This window comes from Pygocentrus nattereri, chromosome 19, assembly GCF_015220715.1.
Source record: "Pygocentrus nattereri isolate fPygNat1 chromosome 19, fPygNat1.pri, whole genome shotgun sequence".
Taxonomy (NCBI): domain Eukaryota; kingdom Metazoa; phylum Chordata; class Actinopteri; order Characiformes; family Serrasalmidae; genus Pygocentrus; species Pygocentrus nattereri.
In genome coordinates, this window is record NC_051229.1 from 16,482,484 (window position 1) to 16,506,495 (window position 24,012).

The 24,012-nt window shown below is 36.2% G+C and overlaps 1 protein-coding gene across 2 annotated transcripts; it reads left to right on the forward strand.

Annotated features, from left to right (window-relative positions):
• Positions 1-10,890: 10,890 nt before the first annotated feature.
• rx2 (retinal homeobox gene 2) lies at positions 10,891-22,697 on the forward strand. 2 transcript variants are annotated; one of them, XM_017697160.2, is made up of 4 exons: positions 10,891-11,141; positions 12,590-13,083; positions 17,773-18,029; positions 18,681-22,697. In XM_017697160.2, the coding sequence occupies exons 2-4, from the start codon at positions 12,792-12,794 to the stop codon at positions 19,122-19,124; spliced, it is 993 nt and encodes a 330-aa protein (XP_017552649.1). In that variant the 5' UTR covers positions 10,891-11,141; positions 12,590-12,791; the 3' UTR covers positions 19,125-22,697. The 2 variants fall into 2 exon arrangements, with proteins under 2 accessions (XP_017552649.1, XP_017552650.1); XM_017697161.2 differs by having other exon boundaries at positions 17,779-18,029.
• Positions 22,698-24,012: the final 1,315 nt, after the last annotated feature.

A 24,012-nucleotide genomic window follows, 5' to 3' on the forward strand; every position in this document is an offset into this window, starting at 1 on the left:
TTTTAAGATTGCCCTGGAGCTCAGAGCAAGGTGAAGCGTCATCATCAAACCTGCCACAAAAACTGAAAATATTAAATGTATTTATTTATTTATTAATAAGTGTACAACTAGTGTTGCATGGTTGAATAAATAAAAATTGCAATTTCATGTATGCATCTTGTACACTGTTGTCAGACTAAATATATGAAAGCTATTTATTGAATTAAGCAAAATATTATGCCATTTTATCTCATTACTGCAACACAGTGACAGCCATTGAAGTTTTTCTTTTTACTTGTGCCACAGAACACTTTCTTGTTTTGGTTCATATCGTTACAGTTTACATGGAAATGATTATACTGAAAAGATTAAAAAGTTGAAAGTAACACAAACTCTTTATTTCTAAGTATTGGTAATCAGAAACATATGTGGGCACATTGCAATAATAATAATTACAGTAAAGAAAAAAAACAAAAATTGCTCCCACTTTATATTAAGTGTCTCTAATAACTGTGTAGTAACATGTGGACAACATATGCAACAACCACGTAACTACTAATGGTTTAATCAATGTTACAGCCAGAAGTACACCTTATGTAATTACTAAAGTGTATCTCAATAGTCATAGCAGCCTATAGTCTCTCATGTAATTACACAGGGGTGATAACACAAACATAATGAACTAAACCAGCAGTACTTACATGTTTGTTGCATTTTTTATTCATGAGACACTTAATATAAAGTGTGACCCAAAAAACTTTCAGAAAAGAAAAATGAACCCTATAATTTTTTTTCAAATCATATAGCGCTCAATTTGATTTATATGAATACACTTTACCTGCATGATGCTTATTTTACTTAAGCGTTTATTAACATTTTGAGGCAGCTTCATGAGAATAACACATGTAGCATAATGTAATTCAAATGTATTTTGTCTGTAATTTGTTCCAGTTCATTATGTCATTATTTTGTATTGTTTGTTTTCATTTTTTCTTGTTTTTTACACTGGTGCACCTGTAGTATTCATACTGGGTGCACTTATCTTTATAGCATCTCCTCAACATGCACCATAAATCTACTTGGCAAGCTGTACAATTAAAGCACTTACCTACACTCCTAAAAAGATGGTTTTTAAGTCCTCTTTAGTAAAGACATTATATATACAAAATATGGTTTTACATAGAACTTTATTGAAAAGGGTTCTATATAGCACCAAAAATAGTTATTCTATTGCTACAACAAATGGCAGAACTATTTCTGGTGCTGTTTATAGTGGTGCTTTAAACTCTTTAGTATTTTTATATTTCGGCATAAATGTGACCTAAAACTTCATCAGATTTTCACAGAAGTCCTAACAGTATATTAGCAGAAGAGAAGCAAATTAAACAAATTAGACAAAAATATTGGACTTGGTCATTTATTTAATTGGAAAATAATCCAATATTACAGATCTGTGAGTGGCAAAACTATGTGAACCTTTGCTTTGAGTATCTAGTGTGACCCACTTAGTCCTGCACATTGGCTTGATGGAGTTTTAGCCCATTCCTCCGTACAAAACAACTTCAACTCTTACCTTTTCATGGGGTTTCCTCCCATGAACTGCTTGCTTCACAACATTTCTACAACCTCCTTCCACAACAGTTCTAGAGAAATAAGAACAGGACTTTACAAAACATTAATTTCATTCTTCTTTAACCATTCTTTGGTAGAACAACGTATGTGTTTAGGGTCATTGTCTTGCTGCATCACCCACAATCTCTTGACTTTTCAGCTCCTGACATTTTCCTTTAGAATTTGCTGGTGTAATTCAGAGTTCATTGTTCCTACAATGATGGCACCAAAACAGGCCCAAACCATGATACTACCACCACTGTGTTTCACAGATGGGATAAGGTTTTTATGCTGGAATGCAGTGTTTTTCTTTCTTCAAACATAGCGCTTCTCATTTCAACCAAAATGATCTAATTTGGTCTCATCCTTCCACAAAACATTCTTAAGGAAGCCTCCTGGCTTGTCCATGTTATCTTTAGCAAATTGCAGATGGACAGTGATGTTCTTTTTGGAGAGCAGTGGCTTTCTCCTCACAACCCTGCCATGCACAGCATTGTTTTTCAGTGTTCTCCTTAAAGTGGACTCATGAACATTAACATTGCTTATAAGTTACCCTGAATTCCTTTGTGACCTCAGGGACTTTTACACACCTTGCTCTCAGTGTGACCTTTGTTGATCAACCACTCCTGGGGAGCATAATGAATTCTCTCCATTTGTAAACAGTCTGTCTGACTGTGGATGGTGGAGTCCAAACTCTTTAGAAATGGCTTTGTAACCTTTTCCAGCCAGATGAGCATCAACAACCTTCTTCTGAGGTCCTCAGAAATCTCCTTTGTTTGTGCCTGGATACACTTCCACAAAAATGTGTTGTGAAGACCGTGATAGATCCCTGTTCTTTAAATAAAACAGAATGGCCACCTGTGTGGTTGAACACACCTGTCTCTTATTTCCGCTTCAATTTTTTTCAGATCTGAAGCAAGAATGGAGTTTGATTTTCTACTTCATCTCAAAGTTGAAAGCTTTGTTCATCTGATGGTGACAGTTTTTCTGGTTTACCTGGTCTTACACGATTGTCCCATAGGGGTCCAATTTTCTCTGTATCTATAGCTATTTTTTGACTTCCAGTTTTAAAAATAAGTAATGGCCTTTTGGACTGTAAATTACATAAATAAAGAGTGATCTCTGATTTTTGCATAGTACTGTACAAACTGAGTATGTTTTAATTACAAATGAAATGTAGTATAACATAGTTTCAATATAATCCTTTTTTCAACATCAAAACATCAAAGCTGGCTCACTTTACTGATCCGGAAGCAGACTTGCTAGACTCTAACTTGGCTTGAACAAAAGCAAACTTGACCTGGGTACTTCACCCTCCTTCTTTGTCGCTCGCACCATCCCCCCGCGCTGCCCTGGTAAGCTGACACAGCTCCTTTATGCGTTAGCAGCTTTGTCACTAATAGGATCAGAGGAGCTTAAATTGTCATCTGATAAAACTAAGAGGCTTGATAACCACGCTGCACCCTCTTAACCAATTTGTACTCAATTAGGATAATGAGGAAACAAGCAAAGAAGGACAGCCTTAATATATTAATGTGATAAAATGATTATTATCCCTTCCTGTGCTGATGTCTCCACAGCAGCCAAGGAAAAATCACTTTGGCAGCTGGGCTGATGCCACCTGAGGGCTGAGACTGATATGGTAAATATTACCAGCTGGCAGGTACAACTTTATTTCATTTAATTTGTAATTCAAATAAACTTAGATCACACTTTCTATGTAATCGTGGTCTGTATTGTAGTATCTATAAATACTTGCTTTTTGTAAGTAGGAGCAAATTCTTAATTTTTGTACTTCTCCATGGAATTTCATAATATATAACTATGTAAAAATAGCTTCAAACAAACTGTTATTAGTGACAACTAGTATAGAATGGGACATAAAATTATGCTGGACAGCGCATCTCTATAATGTGTTTTAGTAATATATATATATACATATATTTAATTACAAATATATAAAATCGCTGTCCAAAGAAAAACATGTATCTCCAAAAGAGTAATTTTGCAGGAGAGGGCAAAAACTTTCTTTATTTTCTATGTAACTTAATGGAGCAACTTTGGAAAACGATGCAGAAAAGTAAAAGTCGCAAAAATTGGAGATACATGTTTTTCATTGGACAGTTACACTATATATATTTACATTTTAGTGATATATATACTGTACAGTATTGTGCATAAGTCAGAGACCACCTTTCATTCACTTCTAGTCAAAAAGGCCATTAGGTTATTAATCTTTTACTATCTATTTTTGAAGAGATTAGAGATTGAATAAGAAAAGTAAAAGGACAGGAAGTGAAAAAAAATAGGAGTCTCAAAACTGGAGTTCAAAAAGTGATTAAAAATAATAAGAAAATATGACTTTTAACAACTATCGGATAAACAGTACAGCTTTTATCTTTGAGAGAGAGAGAAAAAAATCAAGCCCCACTCTTGCTTCAGATCTAAACATTTTAATATTCGCACCAAAACACCAAAACTGGACGTTTAAAGGACTAATGCATCTAATTTTGTAATTGGAATTCCTTGAATTGTAAGAAGCAAAAAATACAACCAACTTCTAAGGCTGAACTTTTTAGACATTTACAATAATCAATCCCTGCAACTGTTTTCTTAAAACTGGAAGCAAATCTCCAAAAAAGAATGGAAGCTGTAATAAAAGTGAAAGAAATTGGCATTGACATTCATTGGCATTAACTTCTTCTCACAATCCAAGGTATCCCAAATGTAGACTCATTTAAAACTGTTCCTGCTTTTTTCAGACACTAAAATAAATTACTTGTATTTAATGACTGTTTTGACTGGAAATTCAATCATTTAATGGTGGTCTCTAACTTATACATATATATATATATATATATATATATATATAAAACCATTTATTTCTTTAATATCCAGTCAAAACTGACTGCAGTTGAAAACTCCCATTTCTTATTTACTTATCTTAAAATATAAATTTATAAAAAAATACATTTTGGTCAAAATAGAGTGTTGGTACAGACCACTGTTGCTCAATATTGTATTACTGTGTGCTGGAAGAGGTTTACATGTTGCTTTAATCACCTGAGGTGATCTCTGGGTGCATTTGAGTGAAACATACTGGCATTATGTAACATAATATACCATTATTGCTGCTGGAACTATACCTTGTTTTCAGTGCCATAGTTTTAGTCCCATACATCTGCTACAAAGAATAAATGAAGGGAATACTTAAGCAACAAATCAAATTCACACAATTTTCCCCTTATCCCTGTTGAAGCCGATTGGTTAAATCATGTTTGGTGAATTCATTCATTTGGTAATTTGTAGAAACTGTTGTCTATAAAACGGGCAAAGGCACAATAAAAATATTTGCAGTAATTGTTTTAAAGCCTATTTTTTCTGGACATTTTTGTGTTAACAGAACTTAAGCATGCATCATGCTCAGAGCAGTGTTATTGGATTACAGCAGGCATGGGGTTGGCACGTGGGCTTTTCTGGCACATTCAGAACATCTCCATATAATAAGGTTCCTTGCTACCTTGCTAACTGAGTTTACCTTATTACCTCATTGTGCCTGTTAGCTCTTAATGAAGACTGTCTGTAGTATCACTTTACTAAGACAATTAGAAATCAGACCTACCTAACTGAAGTTTACACAGCAGCCTAGCATGCACTTCCTGTACAAGCTGCCAGCCTGGCTGAATGCATGTCAAAAAAGAAGAATGAATCAAATTGAAATGGATCAAATCAGTTTAGGAGGCACTCCACCTGTGAAATATAGCATAAATAAGCAAGCTTGTGGAATACAGTGTGAAATAGTAAAAGTGCAGACTTAAACATGTCAATACAGAATGTAATTGAATGTCAATGTAATTATATGTTACGACTGATGTCATTGATTATATAATTATATAATTACATGTCAATATTTCTAATGGCAAAATGAGAGTGATAACTCCACTTTAGAATAGCTGGTGTGTCAAGGCCAGCATTGTGGAGCTTTCACTCAGCCAGATGGCCAGCTAGCTTTGTGCGCTAATGCTGCCTTAAGAGAGCACTATCCAAGTCACTCATTGCTCTCTGTCAACAAATCTTAGTCTTCTTCACCCATCTGCAAGCCTCTAATTGACTTGCTAGTCTGAGCTTTCGCAGAAAAACAGTTACAGGAATGAAAATCAAGAAGACACTTCTGTTCAGATTTCTCCATCAGTCTCCTTCTCCATCATTTTAACTTGCAATGTACTGCATGTACTTGCAGGGATGCAGGAATGTGTTTTAAGTTGGGGTTTTGAGCAGCATATATATGACAAAAGTGATGATGTCATACAGAAGGATTGCTTTTTTCATTACATTTTTTAAGATAAGTTACAGCAAACACAACGTGTCATGTGCTATAGTGAGGCGGGGGTTGACAGGATATACATACAACTTGCACATCAAACTGCTGATGCACCTCATCACACTGCTCCTTCATTCTGAACAAACGTTATGCAAATGAACCAAGTGGCAACCTATCAGATTGTTGATGTGGCATGGTTAGCAATTGTGTCATTTGTCACAGTCGCAAGTGAGACTGAACACGGGAACTCAGACAGAGTGGGAGATGTAACCGTTGATAAAACGTCATTACGTCAGTTTTATTTTTTCAAACTTTGGGTCGAGGTTGAACTTGTTTTACTGACATGATCTTCTACACTCGTCTATTTTATCAGTCCCACTAATCCTATAGACACACTTTATAGTTCTACAATTACAGACTGTGGTCTGTCTGTTTCTCTGTATGCTTTGTTAGCCCCCTTTTACTCTGTTCTTCAATTGTCAGGACCCCCACAGGCCCACCACAGAGCAGGTATTATTTGAGTGGCAGATTATTTCCAGCACTGCAGTGACACTGATGTGGGGTGGCATGTTAGTGTGTGTTGTGCTGGTATGAGTGGATCAGACAAAGCAGTGCCACATCCTTTATATCAATGGTCATGATTTAATGCACCCACAACTTAAAACACATTGTTGATTTAAAAAACAAAGAATGATATTTTGAGCTTTAGAATTCTCTGCTCCTCCAAATTTTCCAATCCAGTCACTACTGCAACTCGTTCTTGGCTGTTCTTCCCATGCAGGCCATCAAGCCTCTGCAACTCATCCAGAATGTTTCAGCGTGGCTTTTCAATCTCCCCAAGTTCAGCCACGTCACCCCACTGCTGCGCTCCCTTCACTGGCTTCCTGGAGCTGCACACATCAGATTTAAAACCCTAATGCTTGCCTACAAAGGCAAAAATGGACCAGCCCCTACCTACTTGATGGCAATGGTGAAATCTCGAACTGTACCACGAGCCCTTCGAGCTTCGAGGTGCTTCAAGGTGCATGGAAGACCAGCGTTGAGAATGTTCTCCGTACTGGCACCCAAATGGTGGAATGAACTCCCCCTGGCTAACTGAACAGTAGAGTCTCTTGCTGTCTTCAAACGTAGACTGAAGACTCATCTCTTTACACAGCACTTAAATGAGCACTGAATTATAAGCTGCACTTCTATGTTATATTTTATTGTATTGCACTGTGTATTGTAGTTTATTGTACTGTATTGCATTGAATGGCAAAGAGTTCTGTGTTCAACTCTGTTCCTTTTTCTCTGGGTATCTGCAGTGACTTCGTTTCTAGCAGTATCTGAGCTCAGGACTGTCTTTTTCTCTAACCTATTGGTAACTAGCAAAGATACTTTCTCTAGATTGACAAAGCATTTCTTTTAAGTCGCTCTGGATAAGAGCGTCTGCTAAATGCTATAAATGTAAATGTAAATGTTTTAGCAAGACCTTTGCTCAGTGGGAAAATGTGAGACGTGGCTGTATGAAGTTGGCTCAATTTTTTTTTTTACATTTTATTCTCTGATAAACACATTATCAGAAGAGTGAATGTCTAGGTGAGACGTGAAGCTACATTCTCCGATTATCTCTGCTCAACTTGGTCTTGTTGATAATCACTCTTAGTTCATGGAATTCTATTCCATTAATATCAGTGGATACGTGAATATATGTCTCTTAAAGTGGTACACATCTAAATTTGTATATTTATGTATATGTATATAGATGTATATTTAAACTAAGTTTAGTTTTAAACTAAGTATTGCTGATGTTATATTCTAATATTGTTATTTTCAGTTAGTCTCATTTTACTATAACATCAAAATGAATGTCAAATTAAAGGAATAGGTCAGCATTTTTTAAACCTAATCGCTAAAAAAAAACCACTAAAATAAGCTAGTGGAGAGTTGCTTCAGCATCTGCCCATTGACTCCCATAACAGTGTTAGTATGTGGATTTTTTGTTCTTTTTCTAAGTACAAGAAAATGTGTCAAAACTCTGGCCTATGGTGATTACCCTTATCTACAGATGCAGTAAATAGAGATTAGGTTGAATAATTTTGCAGTATTTATTTAAATATCATAGTTCTTTATAAGTAGGATATAAAATAAATATTATAATAAGATATTACAAGTAAGATACGTCTTACAAGTAGGAACTGTCTAGAACTTTGGGTCAGGAAAATAAATCATTAAAGCATCAGATGAATTTGTGAACATATATCTTACCATTTCTATGTGCTTGATACCCCAAATGGCTTCTGTGAAGCTTCTTAAACTTATCTTTAGATTTCATTAAGGTCAGGGGGAAATCTCTGGAATACTGTAGTCTCCTTAAGACCAGGGTTGATCTCTGTGACAGTTAGCCTTCGAAAGCTTTACCAAGACCAGCTGGCAGAGAGAATAGCATTCTAGCTTAGGGCTTCATATCTCCAACTCAAAGCAGCAAGACTAGCTGATCAATATGTCTGCTAGTATATCTGATCAATAGCGTGTCTGTTAGTCAACATAAGGAGGTGCCTCAAAGTAGAATTTCTTACACCCTTAGCAAAAATGATGCTATCTAGTACCATAAAGGGTTATTTGGCTTCTAACAGTAGCAGAACCCTTTTTCATGCTGTACAGAACAATTTTTCAAAAGATTTTTTGAAGAACCATAGACTACATATTTCCATTGTACACTCTAGGTAAAAATGGATCTAAATGCTATCAAGAAAGGTTCTTTGGCTTGTAACAATAGTTCAACACTTTTTGGTGCTATATGGGTTGATTTTTAAAAAGGATCTTTTTTAGAGAACCATACACAATATTTTTCCATCATGCGCTCTATGTAAAAAATGGTTCTATATAGCACAAAAAAGGTTCTTTGGTTTCAAACAGTAGCAGAAACCTTTTTGGTGCCATAAGGTTCTATATACAAACTATATACAAAATGTTTTCCATCATAGAGTCTTAGCAAAAATGGTTCTAATACTAAACAGGTTCTTTGGTTTGTAACTATAGTAGAACCATTTTTGGTGCTATAAAGGGAAACTTGGAATCTACTGACTCCAGTTACTTTTCTTATTCACCTTATTACTCTCTTAAAATATTTAAATTTGCTAGAAAAAGTTTTTCTGACAGACAGGCGTAGAAGAACAATTTATGGTTCCCTAAAGAGCCTTTCAATAGATGTTTCTCTCAAGAACCATGCTTGTAAATGTTTTTAACTTTTAGTCCTTAACCACCTCCAATTATCCTGCAACTGTTGATTTTAGTTGACACATAGTTTTTTTTTATTATCTATTTGTATTTAATATTGCAAAGCTATTGTTTTATATAATTTATTTAATTAATTATATTTTTATTTATCCTTATTTTATCAATTTATTCATCAAGTTTCTATATTGTTGATCTGTCCAGGGTGTTTCCTGCCTTACGCCCAATGACCACTGGGCTAGGCTCCAGCACCCCCCCACTGCGACCCTGAGGGAGAAGCAGCTTAGAAAATTTTCTATATTGTTGTAATTTCAATGGTTTGGATTTATTTTTTTTATTTACTACTATGATTATTATTACTTTTTTAGCCTTTGATATGTTTTTACTATTTTATTTCTCAGTGCCTGATTTCTGCATTGGCTCAGCTAGATTGTTTAAATAAAGGTTGATTTATTTATTGATTTATTGGTTGATTGATTGATTGATGGACCGATTGATGGGTTGATTGATTGATTGTTTGATTGGTTAATTGGTTGATTGTTTGATTGATTGATTGTTTGGAAATTAGATTTATGTGTGAGAAGAATCTTTTTAAAGTTTAAATAGCTTCCACATAATGTGAAATTTTTAAACCAATTAAAGATTAACTGTAAATTCCGAGAACTATTGAGACAGCTTTATTTTTGAATAGTGTAGAAAGTTCATATACACAAGTTTTGCAAAAATTGAATCTAATGATCAAATGGCAAGTTTGTTAATGTTCGAATTGCAAATAAATGGACACGTCCACACATATTTAGAGGATTCAAATATGGCAGAGGTCTCCAAATTGTAGCTCACAATTATTATTTCTTTTCATTAATTTAACCGTTGAAAAATGATACATAACATAAAATGTCCAAATTTTTGTGTTCATTCAGCAAATATTGTGATTGTGCATTAAAATGTGCAGAGGTGTGTTCTCTGTAGAGGATGTGTAACTTATTTTTTCTTAGAAAATGAACATATCATTCACACTTGCACAATTAAAAAAAAATCAAATATGGTGCTTCATTTGACATTTGAATGACTTTTTGAGCGTATGGAACCTATACTGCATTGTGCTTATAGTCTGAGGGTTTTTTATTAATTTAACCCCTTAAATGGCCAGAACCTGCCAGTGGGCCTAGGTTTTATAACACACAGCGTCAGAAGGTTATGTATAATTAAAAAACCTGTCATCATTCTCATCTAGGGTGAATCTTAATACTTGTTTTTGTTTGCTTCATTTTTTTATTTAACAAATTTAACTGTCACAACAAATAGAACTGGACATGCTGGCCATGCATCTGCCATGGTGTGTTTTTTTGTTCTATCTGGTGTTTAAACACACAAAGAAAACTTTTATCACAGAGGAGTGGATGTAAATTTATGTTGCTCACTTTCTATGGAGCACTGTTATGGAACACTGAACAGCATTTGGCGGTACTGACAGGAGAAAAAAACACATCTTAATACATGTGTGTTTTCTTTGTTGTAAGAGGGATTAGGGGACACTTTCAGTGGGACGCCATTATCATTTAAACAAAAGATTTTTGAAAGAAAGTTTTGTCAGGGCTTCATTAGTGCTGGCCTCCCTCTGTGGCCAGACCATGGCTGCCGTTTAGAGCAATTACTCCAGCAGAGAACAACTGTCAATCATTCTTAAAGGGGAAGGATTCCAATTAATAAACCTCTTAAGTCTTTTCCTTTTACCTCCATTCTCTCGTGTGCTCAGTCGCCGTGTGTGCTCCTGGGACAGCCCGGCCGTAAAGATCAGGACCTATCAGCCCTCACTGTTTGGGATGGGACATTTCTACTCACTTTGGAGAGGTTTTTGTTCACTATTGTAACAGAACACTCGTTAACAGTTTCTAACGGCCAAAGGAGGCGGCACCCAAGTGAAAAAAGTTGCTTGCTCTCTTCACCGTCATTAGTACGGAGACGAAGACTAGAGGCAGAGGCTGAAATGTGGATAGTCTAAGGAGTTGAAAAGGTATGACACGCTTAATTTTTGTTGTTTTTGGTTTTTAGTAAGTTCTGGAATCAGTTATGCATTTTAAGTAGAATGAACTTTTTAAACTATAAATGATAGCTATTTTTTACTGATAATAGGCAAGCGAAAATTTCTCAGGATCTTAAGAAGTTATTCAAGTATAACTTCTTAAAAACCCAAAAAGAAGAAAAAAGATTTTCATTGACTGAACTGAATTGCATAGTTAACTTTGAGGACCAATCTAGAAACATCTGTTGATCACTTTCAGAACTTTTCCACCATTATGAGTAACTGTTTTGGTGAAATTACAGGCTTTTTGGTTGTCTGAACATGCAGATATAGTAATTACAAAGCATTAGTCACATAGATATTTGTTAAATAAAGACTCAAGACTCAAGACGTTCTGTCATTTTCATGTGTCAGGAATAGGCAATGGAAAGCAATGTTAATTTCAACATAAATGTAAAGAACTGTTGACATGATCAAAGACAAGGATGTCTATTTTGAGAAAAAAAGTTTAGTCAGATACTATATAGCAAGGTTATTTTTATTATAAAATTTCAAAAACAACAATAGCAATGGTCCAAAATATTTTTATATTAACATGTCTCAGAAAGTTAGAAATTTACACATTCATACTATTCATACTCTTCATGTACAGCTTGCAATTTAAAGTCAATCACAGCTTCAAGATAATTAGGCAAAGATTTTTGCTTTGTTGACTGCTAAGCAGTCTATTTGTTGCCGTCTGTAAAAGTCTGAGCAATCACAGGCTTATAATGATTAAACACTTGGTATTTGTTTGAAAAGAATAACCAATTATGTATAGAAAAGACTCTAAAGTCTATCTGTCCAAAACCTGACAAATGTCTTTTGTGAAGATCCCTCATCAACAGTCGTGATGAATGACATATAACTGCAAGTCTCATGGTGGTGATTGGACCCCTAACATTGGCAGTTGCGGCTATATTTAGGGGTCCAAGCACTAACTGCTTGAACCCTATTTTGTTAGGATTTTTTAACTTAATTATTCTGATGATGATTCTGTCCTAAAGCAAATCATGGAGACCAAACCATTAGTCGTAGAGACATAAACTTAGTCACCAGTAGTCTGTCGCACACAAGCCTGATTTGCCTCAAGGGATGTGTCTGGCTTTCTCTTTGATATTTTTCACTTTTAAACGTAAAGGTTAGTAAATAGTTCCTAGCTTCGATGATACAACTCTAGGACCAACCTTTAATTGGTAGAGAGCCTTTACATTATGTGGAGGTTTTTTACACTTTAAAAAGGTTTTTCACACCTGTTCACTTTATTTACACAATTGTTTTTCAAATAATCATCTATGAAAATGCTCTTTAGGGAACAAAACGTGGCTCTTCTATGAGTCACTTCATAATTCTAATTGACATGAATTTATAATTTCATTCACTTTTCTCTTTTCTAACAGCAAACTGAAGAAGCAAGCTTTGTGGTCAGTTCTCAGAGGATGGTTCCTTATTGCATCTAGTCTGAATTTTTATCTAATTACATTCTTTGTTGACTGAACATTCAGTTAATTACGCTGGATTCTTCTTTAAATAAGTGATCTCTGCCTGGACGTACAGTCCACTCTGCTGTCCTGAGGAGCTGTGTCTGAAGAGTGTGCTCGAATGCATTTGTCTCTGGATACCATAAACATGGCAGACGATGGCTGCCTCTCCACGGACAACTACCACGACATGGGCAAAGGAGGGGGCTCGGGCGTTGGGGGCCGAGTCCACAGCATTGATGTTATTCTGGGCTTTAGCAAAGACCAGGACCCCTTGCTCAACCCTGTGGGACCTGTGGGGAACCATAAATTGGATGGAGATGATCTAGTTGAACAGGGGAAGCAGGTGACCTCTGACCCCTATGCTCACCTGCCCAGCTTGTCGGACAGTTCCCAGCAGTCTGCTTATCATGGTGAGAAATGATTTCATTTTAACCTTTAGACTTAGCTTATTATTTTTTGCCCTCATTTATGGCCTTTATAGGGTTTTATATGATAATTATTTTTTTATGATCATTTTTACTGTGCCTTTAAGACTAAGATATGTTCTGAAGGGCAGCCCTGTATTGTGTCTCTGTCAATTCAGAAAACATTCAGTACGAAACATTCCTTGCAACTTCAGCTAAATTGATGTAAAGCGGACATGGAATTTTTTTGTGCCATCACAAAAGCTAAAATTCAAATATATTTCTTGCTGCTCAGTTTCTATATATGGGCAGAATGGACTTGGGTGTGAACACTGTGTTTAGAAGATTTAACACTGTTTAAAAAGTAGTCTTATTTAAAAAAAAGTGAGGAAACCTTGATTTGTAGGCCCTATAGTACTTTTTATGCAATATTTAACGGCTACTAAGGAAGTAAAAAAAGGAGTTCTGAGAGCACTAAACATAGATAGACCAATGTATAGACACAGGAACATCTCAATGAAACCATTAAAGGACAGACTTGAAAAAAATTAAATAAAAAAGGGTGAATTTAATAAAAGTGTAAGTACTGTGCAAAGCCTGATTGTTGGGCCTCATTTTGTAGGTGAAAAAAAGCGCTAAAAGCACAAAAGTGTGACTGGGGCAGTCCCCCTTATATCACTGGGGTGGTATCCTCAAGGGTACATCTCAGTACGTTTAGTGAAGAAACATAATCATTCCATAAAACATTCCCCTTCTCATCTACAGGCCTTCTATTTTGTCCTGTTTTAAAACATTAGGTTATGAAAAGATATAAACATAAATTTGTCCACTGAGAAAAACTTATTTAAGGTACATAATTTGACCGTAAAGCCACTTTTGTACCTTTGAGGGTACATTTTTATTTAGTTTGTACATTGAGAATCAAAAATGTACCTGTGCAGTACCTTTATTTCTAACAGTGTACTTTTGAGCATGGGCCAGTGATCATTAGCCTTTATGGAGTTTAATGCACTGTTCTAGGTGAGGAATATAGTTTCATTGCCTAACTGGGGGAATTGATAGTTACATGTGTCTTTATTCTGAAATGATTTGAAAATCAGCTGAACTAAACAATTCAAAGAACTAAACCTCATTTTAGTTCATTATGCTAGTACCAACACATTTTTTTCTAAATGTCAAAATATTTAGGTTAAAATTTATTCACTGGACAGAATTACACTGACAACATTCTCAGTCACGAAATGTTACAGTAAATAAAATGCTTTAACAGACCATCACCCTTGAGGTGCATCACCACACTATGTTACGTAACTCTTTAGTGGGAGGCTGTATGGAGTGTAAAGCTGTGCTGACATTAACAGGGGTTCTTAGAGGCTGACTCTTACAGATTTAAACACTAGCTGGTGTCTAATTTAGATATGGGCTAATCCATGAAAAGGACAAACATCACCAGGAAGTAGTTGCTATTAGACTTTTTACACAAAGTGTCCGTATTTGCCTATAGCAGTAAGCTAATAAGCAGTGGGCATAAATTTATAAACATAGTTGAGGGTTCTACTCAATTGGAGATTTATCCTTTACAAGTTAGCAATGCTAAAAATAAACTGTTGAGTGATTTAGGAAACAACAAGCACCAACAATATCCAGAACATACCCTATTAACTGAGATTTGGTTGACATTGATGGCATAAAAGTACAGCATTGTCAGAATGTTTGTTTTTATTATTTCGCAGCCCACATAAATGTTGTATAATGTACAGCAGGGTAGTGTGATACAGATACAGACAAATGCAATGTTTGATCATTTGAAATGCTGATATGAGAAGCAAACACTTATAAAAATAATGCATTTCTAACTGGCAGTACCTATACAGACATATTTATTTATTTATTTAGCACAAGGTTTGAAGAGTCTGAGAATTTATTATGCTCTGCAATTGTCATCAGCTGTCAATTCCAATTGTAATTCTTGACCTAGGCACAAATAATACATAACACAAGGACAGGCGTGGAATTGGTTAAATGAAAACATAATGTCAAATCAGTGTTTATTATCAAAGAAGTGCTTACTGCCCAGTTAAGTGCCTAAGATATTGGCACAGTACTATGTGTGTGTGTGTGTGTGTGTGTGTGTGTGTGTGTGTGTGTGTGTGTGTGTGTGTGTGTGTGTGTGTGTGTGTGTGTGTGTGTGTTTGTGTGTATGTGTAGGGGAGAGACTGTAAAATTTTTAACAATTTAAGTGGAGTGAAATACCAACACTTCATATTTCAAGTATAACTTCAAATCTAATTTCAACTTGGTGTGCTGAGACATTTAACATTACAGTGTAGAGTTCATACAGGAAAGTTTGCTGTGTGTATATATATATATATATATATATATATATATATACATACATACACACATACATGTATATCGCTGTTGTGGGAACAAAACCTCATATCTCCATTTTTGTCATTTTTAAATATATTAAATCTTTTAACATCATTTGAAAATGTCTGTTACCCTTTACATTGTGTTTAAGATTAATGAAGAACTGACCAAAAGAAACGGGACAAAATCACTTGGAAAAATGTGGTTCCATTGACTTACACTAAAAGTCGAGAGATTTTTTCTTCTGTAAAGTTATCATTTTGGAGATAATCACTTTATGTGTGTGTCTTTTTGAACACAACTCTGCAACTGAGAAGAACTGTCTATTTTAGATATTTTACAGGCTAGCATTTCTAGCCTCTGCGTGCTTTGAAAATAACTGCATAGCAGTGTGGTTAAGTCAGAGTGGTTGGAATGCAGGATGCTTATTTTGGTGTATATAATGTATACTTCAAAAGGATTCTCATGGTGTATACAAAGAGAATTGTGTAATATAGACTCACTATGGAACTTTGTATATCACTACTATATTTCACTAATGTTGATTTGTTTCATATATCATTATCATTATCATTATCAAAGCATAACGTTAATGAAACGTTGTGAAAAAGTATGCATTGGCTTTTGCTAAAGCCAACAAAATGGCCACACTGGAAAAACTGAAGCATGGAAACACATTATGGCAGTAATCCTAGAGCCAACCTTATGGAAGCTTCCACCTGCCACTACTGAGGCCATAGTGCTGCGAACAGCAAGACATTTAACACTGGTGCACACTTACACTGAATCAATGATCTGATGATAATCTAGCCTAACTTAATTAGATTCATTTGCAATTGGCTCCCACCATAACATGTGGCTCACTTTGCTCCTTATCTGTTTCCTTGAAATGAAAATCTCTGCATTTGCCAAGCAGGCCCCCCTTCATGGAGACAAAGAGGCTGAGGGAGGTTTTAAGGCGGTTGGATTAGCAGCCGGGGCCACATGAGGCCTCGCAGGTTTAACAGGTGACATCTGTTTGCCTGTTCAGGGATTACTGAGGGGAGTTGCACAGAGCGAAAGATGTGATGGAACACACCAGTGTCCTCCTGCACAGTAGACTGAATATAAATGAGCCCATATGACAGTGTAAATCATACAGTGATTTGAAAATTCCAGACACCTGAAGTTGATTCACTTGAGTTGAATCCCATTAATCCCAGCTGGGCTGTCCATGATCTGTCAATTTGCTCTAGCTACAAGTTTACTTATCTTATGGTCACTGAAAACTCTTGGTTCTTCCAGCTTTCAAAACACTTTTAGACTGATCCTAAGATGAAAAGATTGCCTTTGCTGATTGTTGTGCTTATGCTTAAATTTCAGATTTCTTAGGATCAGGGCAAAGTCTGAAATACAGCCCCTGCTACAATATTACAGAAGTTACAAAATTGTTCCTAATATTTTCCACAGTCAACGCTACCTAATATGAAATTAAAGTGGCATTCCAGTCTAAAACTACCAATTAATATGTTGTGTCATGTTATGTAATATGGAACAGAATAGCACTGCATCCCTTCAGCCTTACTGGTTTGACAGAATTCACAGTTTTACATTTTTTTGTGTTACTGTCCATCAATGGTCTTTCAATACAGTACCCAGCATACCTTACACAAATGTATCATAAATCCATTGAGAACCCCACACCCCTCCCCTCCCCCACACTCTGCAAAAAAGAAATCCACTGATATAGAGGCTAATAAACGAAGAAGTGATATTTGGTCTCCTACTTGTAATGCTAGCTATCTGGTCAGCTTTTGCCAGCTGATGGGAAAAAATATAACTGCCCCCAATGAAGTGTTCACCCCAAAGCACTTACAGTTTTTTCAAAAGCCCCTCCCACCTTCAAGATACGTCATCAAAATAAGTTTTTTCTAGTCTTTAAGGCAGAAATTGGTCAAATTTAAAAATATCTAAATGCCCCCTTTAATATTAATTAATTTGAGTGCAAATAGCACAAGCTCAACTTCAATTGACTAAATAATCTTTACAGTCATTGTTCTTCCTATGTGTGGGCACTATATCATAATTTTCAAACCAAAAAAAGCAAAAACAAAGCCTTTATTTTAAATAGTTTCTACACAATATAAAGACAGACTGGTGTTTCCAAATGGTGTATAAAAACAACAACAGAAAAAGTTTATGAGAGCAACATAATTTTGATGTGACAGCAACAATATGCATCTCAATGCTGTTTCAATTAAAGAGCTCATGAGATCATGCTTGTTGAGGAAGAGTAATTACACTGTTCTGAAAAGACTTCATCTGTAATCCATCTCTTCCTAGAAACAGGACTCTTCTCCAGTGATAAATGTGATGGTGACCTTGGAGATCTTCACCGTGGAGGTGTGGAGAGTGATAGCAGATCTCCTGAGCCCCCTGAGGAAGACCAACCCAAGAAGAAGCACAGACGCAACCGCACCACCTTCACCACCTACCAACTGCATGAGCTGGAGCGCGCTTTTGAGAAATCCCACTACCCTGATGTTTACAGCCGGGAGGAGCTGGCCATGAAAGTTAATCTCCCAGAAGTACGAGTGCAGGTAGGCTTGAAATAATAATTGGTTATAAGGAGGAAAAATGTGGTCGAGTTAATGTCATTTCTTTGTTGGGTAAACATAAAAGTAATCATGGCAAATTTTATTACATTGTTGATATTGGGGAATCTTTATTACATTGTCTGATATTGGGGCTTAGGTTGAACAGAACAAATAGCGCCAGATAATGGTGTTAAACTGTAGAGATAATGTGTTAATGGGAAGACTATTGAGTAGTGTAAACAGTGAGGCCTTGTTCTTGGAGCTTTGTTTAATTGAGTGTTTAAGGCTCCTTGAGGCCTCTAATCCAGAGGCTTTGGGGCTTTCCTGTCCATTCTTTTAGTAATTCACAGTCAGGACCACTCCTTTAAGCTTTAGCAAGTACTGTCCAGCAGAAATCTTCACTATACTCTTAAAGGCAAAGGAGCTCAAATATTGTTCTTTGGCACAAATCTAGAGAAAAACTACTGTTAGCATCCAGAAGAATCTTGCCACATTTTAAACATTCTGAAATCCTTGTTAGGTAGTGTTAAAGGTGCTTTGGAATAAGAAGGAAAGTCTCAATTAAAACCTTTATGTATACATGGTTTTCCCCAAACCATACAACCATATGTCCTTAACTTCTAATCATGTATTTCCTTGTGGATCTATTCCTAGGTGTGGTTCCAGAATCGACGTGCAAAATGGCGGCGCCAGGAGAAGATGGATACCAGCAGCATGAAACTCCATGACTCACCCATGCTGTCATTCAACCGGCCTCCGATGCCCTCCAATGTGGGGCCAATGAGCAACTCCTTGCCCTTAGATCCCTGGTTATCATCGCCACTTTCTAGTGCCACTCCCATGCACAGCATCCCAGGCTTCATGGGCCCAGGCCAAAGCATGCAGCCTGCTTACCCCAGCCACCCAGGATTCCTCAACTCATCTCCAGGCATGGTACAGGGCATGCAGCCCATGCCACCTCCACCGTATCAGTGCCCACCAGCATTCAACGACAAATATCCACTAGAGGACGTGGATCGCAGTTCCAGCATTGCCGCTCTGAGAATGAAGGCCAAGGAACACATTCAGTCAATGGACAAAACCTGGCAACCCATGTGATGCAAGGATGGGATTGTATAGTTGGAAAAATGAAACAGTGTAAAGAGTCAAAGAATCTGTAAGAACTGTGCAAGGACAACGGGTACGATCAGCTTTGGATGTTGCAAGATCTTTTGAAGAACTTGATTATAAGCACTGGTCAACATTGACAGCAAAAGCTTACAATCGTCTGCGCATCCTGATGAGACTCAACTGTTGTTTTTTGAAGCTCATGGACTGAAGTGTTACCTGTCATTGTTAGAGTAGCAATATCTTGGTTCAAATCAATTTGACTATACTAAGGAAAAAATACTAAGGACCTCAATTATTTCAGAAACCAGAGACTGGAGGTTCTATTAAACTACAAGCATTTGACACTATATACATTTATAGCATTTGGGAAGCACTCTAGGGTGAATTACAAATTGAATCGTGTTACATAAGGAGTCTTGCCTAAGGACTCTTACAGGTGATCAAACCTAAGTCTGGCAGGTGTCTGGCATACTAACATCTGCATATGCCATGTCCCAAAGCCAAGGATGCAGCCCTCATGCACAGTTCAAAATCCTTTGAAAACTAATGGAAACATCTATGAGTGGGTGACATGTTACAGCACTTAGGTTGTAAATGAAATTTTCTGAAATGTTCATTTTAATGTTGTGTTTTGAAATGCTGTGATGTGTCTGTTCAGTCTACTACAGCAATCTTGACTGTGCGTGAGTGGGTACTGAGGAGAAGGTTTTGTATACCAAGGTGTCTCCTACCTCAGCTGCAACCTTCACTTTGAGATGTGACAATAGGCACTTTGACTTTCTAAGAAACAAGGAATTCTTGGAAGGCAGTCTACAGCTATGAGCTGCTGAGCTCCTTTTCTGCGCTGATCTTCTTTGGTCACTGCCAGAAACCTCTACCCATATGTTAAAGGCAGCTCACGGCTTCAGGTATCTGGTCTGGCATGGTGGCCAAATTGGGCAGACTTAATACCTCAGACTTAATGCTCATCCTCAAGTCACCATCAGGTGTCCTTATTGGCTAGTGTCTCGCATATGGCAATTCATATTATTATTCTAGTCTAAACATTACATTTTTCAAAACAGTATGGATCCATTTGGCTAACTAATAAATAATGATCCAAGCTGAGATTGGGAATGTGGCATTATATCACATATAACAGTCTGTGATTCAGAGTGACTGTTTCTACATGTTATGCATATACTTTTTGAGTAGCATCTTTGGTGTTATCAAAATACACTTTTCTATAAGGCATTGTATAAAGTGCAAATGACACCAATGTAAGCTTGTCATTACAACTTACAGAAACCTGCTTAAACATTTGTAAAGGCTCAGTCCAGAAGGCATTGGCCCTACGTACAAACTTCATTACTTCTTGAATCATGAAATTATTAGTAGAAAGTTCAACATAAAATGTGAAATGTTTTCGGTGCGTGAAATCAAGCGCCAGCCTATCAGTTTCTCATTTACAAACAGTATGATTTACATGAAGCACAACCTAATTCATGCAAATGTTTCAGTAGGGAGCCAATAACAAGGCAGCATTCAGTGGTCCAGGAGCCAACGGCTGTGCTCATAGGCATTTGACCAAGTTTACAGTTACAACAACTACAAAAAATGAAATGTGAAATATACAACATAAATGACTTTACAGCTTAGCTTAGTGACATCATTTTGAAAATGCTTAAATGGCCACATGAAATGAAAGATTTGTTCAACCAGCCTGGCAAGCTTTGTTATAACATTAGCACTATGTCAGTAAAACCACAGCAGAGATTTACAAATCCAATATCATTTTGCCCAAGAAAGTTTCATAACAACTTAATGTCAAAAAAAAAAGTCAGTCACCTAACTTAGATGTTATGCAACTTGACATCAAAGCTGGCAAATGCAACTTTTATGACAAATAATGCCTTTTAGTGTTTATAAATGTTTGCGCAGTTGTCATGAAGGGCTTATACAGGTGTCGTGTAGCCTTCTGAAGGCTGCCAGACAGTTGTGTCACTGTTTTCTTTTAGCAGTGGTAAGAGATTGTGTCCTCTACATAACACTTGGAAAGAGACAATGAATGGTTTAAGCCATGGCAGCAGACATCCCCATCCAATTACTATCAGGATATGTCTAATTAGACCTAGATGGATAGAAATACATACATTCTTAAACATAAATGTTCCCAACTGGTTCTTTGCTTAGATGTATGGATCTGAGAAAAAAAAAGAAATTCCACCTTTTTTGAAAAGTTTATGCATCATTCAATTAATAATAAAACAGAGTACTTCAGAGTGGTTTGAAGTGAAATGGTTCACTGTAGAGAAACTCATAGACTATGATTTCTTTACAGCAGTGGTCACAGGAAGCAGGGGTTGTAATGTCCCCCTGCAATGTAATGATAATGGTAAAATCGCCTTGCCTGTTCCATTGATTCCCACCATGAATGAATAATACATTTTAGCATATTTGTAACCACTTCATCTATAGCAGCCTGTGGGGGAGCTTTTAGATGCTTCAGGCATCTGGCTCCCATCACCACCACTGTAAAAAATTTTGACTCCTTGAATTTGTCTAGAACAATGCATTTGACATCAAATCACATTGAATGACTTAACTGTTTTATTATGCATGTTTTTTGAACAAAATGATTAAAATTCCTCTTTAACTGTTCTTTAAAGAAACATCCATTAAAAGCTCAGTCATTATTTGTTCTGCAATGGCATTGCTAAGAACAACCCTTAGTGGCACACTTATTATTAAGGTCTAAAGCACCTATGTTAGATTAAGGTCTGACGTGTCCCAAACGTTGCTGTTTTGTCTGTTTAAGCATTGATTCAGCTCTGTTTTGAAGAAATTTGCTTAGGCCACCAGAAGTTGTTGCAGGGTATGAGGTCATCAACCAATTGTATAGCTGTCATAGCGAGTGCGTGTGGAGACATGGAAAGAGAGTCGCTTAGTGTGACACCCCCCACTGTTCATTCATCGCTCCGCATTATTGATCGCCTGTCTTTGTCTAAAACTCTAAAATGAACAGACAAAGTCATGACTAATAGACATCACTGCTGTGTACTGGCCATGAGACTCTGCAACTGCAAGATCTGCAAGATAAAAGCAAACTTGTACCCCAATAGTTTCCTCACATCATCATTTTACTCAGTTAAAAGTGCATTTCCATTGATTTTCCAAACTTTCGGCATAATTAAAAGGTTAGAATCATTCAGAGTGGTTTGATGTGAAATGCTCCACTGCTTTGCATTGTTTCACAGTGGTGGGTATAGGAACCAGACATTTGAAGAGCTTAATGCATCTAAAAGCTCCTTCACAGACACTTATTGCACAAAGTGATCATGAATACACTGCCTGATGTCTGATATATTGTTTTCTCATAATTCTAAAGCTTTTGGCCTAAAATCTATAAAAATGTTTTTAACATAGAAAAATCGTGGTGGAGAGGTAGATACAGGGCATTGTAAGGTAAAATAATGCCTGAAGAAAACTTCTGATATACCAAAATTTTATCAACATCAACATTACATATAATGTTAAGACACATGTAGGTTTACTGTTGGTTTTGGATATAAAATAACAAATCTCTGCTGTTGGTACAAAACCTTGTATCTCCATTTTTGCCGTTTTTCAGTTTTGGACTTAATTTGAAAGTATCTGTGGTCCTTTACATTGTGTGTAAATTTCATGTTGAATGAACCAACAGAAATTACCCAAAATGACTTGGAAAAAAGGCTGGTTCCATTGACTAATTTTAAAAATAAAGTATGCTTTTTTCTTCTCCTGTAGAGTTACCATTTTGGAGAATATAAAATAGGTATATTTGTGTTGTACAGGAACAACCTCTTGTTCCTATCACCACCACTGTAAAGAAATCTGAGTCTGTATGTTTCACTAAAATGAACCATTTCACATCAAATCACTCTGAATGCCTTTGTTTACATCTCAACTACCGAATTATGTAGGAACTTTGAACAATCAATGATATTTTTACTACAGCTTAGTGGTACCCATGTAAAGAATGTGACTGAATAACAGGCTCAGGTGATGCTTGTAACTTAAATTAGTATTTTGAATGAATTGACATAATCAATGATGCTTAAGGACACCACAGACTACACCGAGGGGAGCAAATCTGTCATGATTTTTATACTTCTTTAATGGCCCAATGGGAATGATGCTTAACTGTGAGGTAATTGTCTTTAAAATGTATGTAATTCAATCTTGTATCATGCTGCATATTTCTTGAGCTCATTTTCATGGCCATTAATACCTATACGATTGCAGATATACTTCCATAAATGCACACTTCATGGTTTCAATGAAGAAGCAATAACGAAGCCAAAGATTCTAGTTCTTGTTAACAGATAAAATGTGTAAAAAAGTAAAAATGTAGACTTTAGCTCTTTGGATCCGTCAGTTATATTATATCCTACAGTTTTTTTTAACTATAATGATGTTGGTCATTTTGTCATATTCTGTCTTTAGACATATTGTAAGATAAATGTTGTGAATATTTTGCACTAACAATTGCAATAAAGATAGTTTGTTAAACTTTATGACTGTATCATTTATATAGTACTGTGTAACCAAAAGTAACCACCCTTCATTTATTTTATTTCCAGTCAATACAGCCATTAAGTGCAAGTTATTTTTCAGGAGATATTTCTGAGGTTAGATGTAAGATAATCCACTCGAAAAGGAAAGAGAAAGTCAAAGATCAATAACACAAAAGACAGGAGCTGTAAAAACTGGAGTTCAAAAAATCCTTAAAAGATACAAAGAAAATGGGACCCCTAACAACCATGCAAGTCCTGGTAGACCACCTGAAAAACCTGAAAGCATGTCTCCCAAAAGGAATGGAAGCTGTAGTAAAGGCAAAGGACATATTTAATATAAA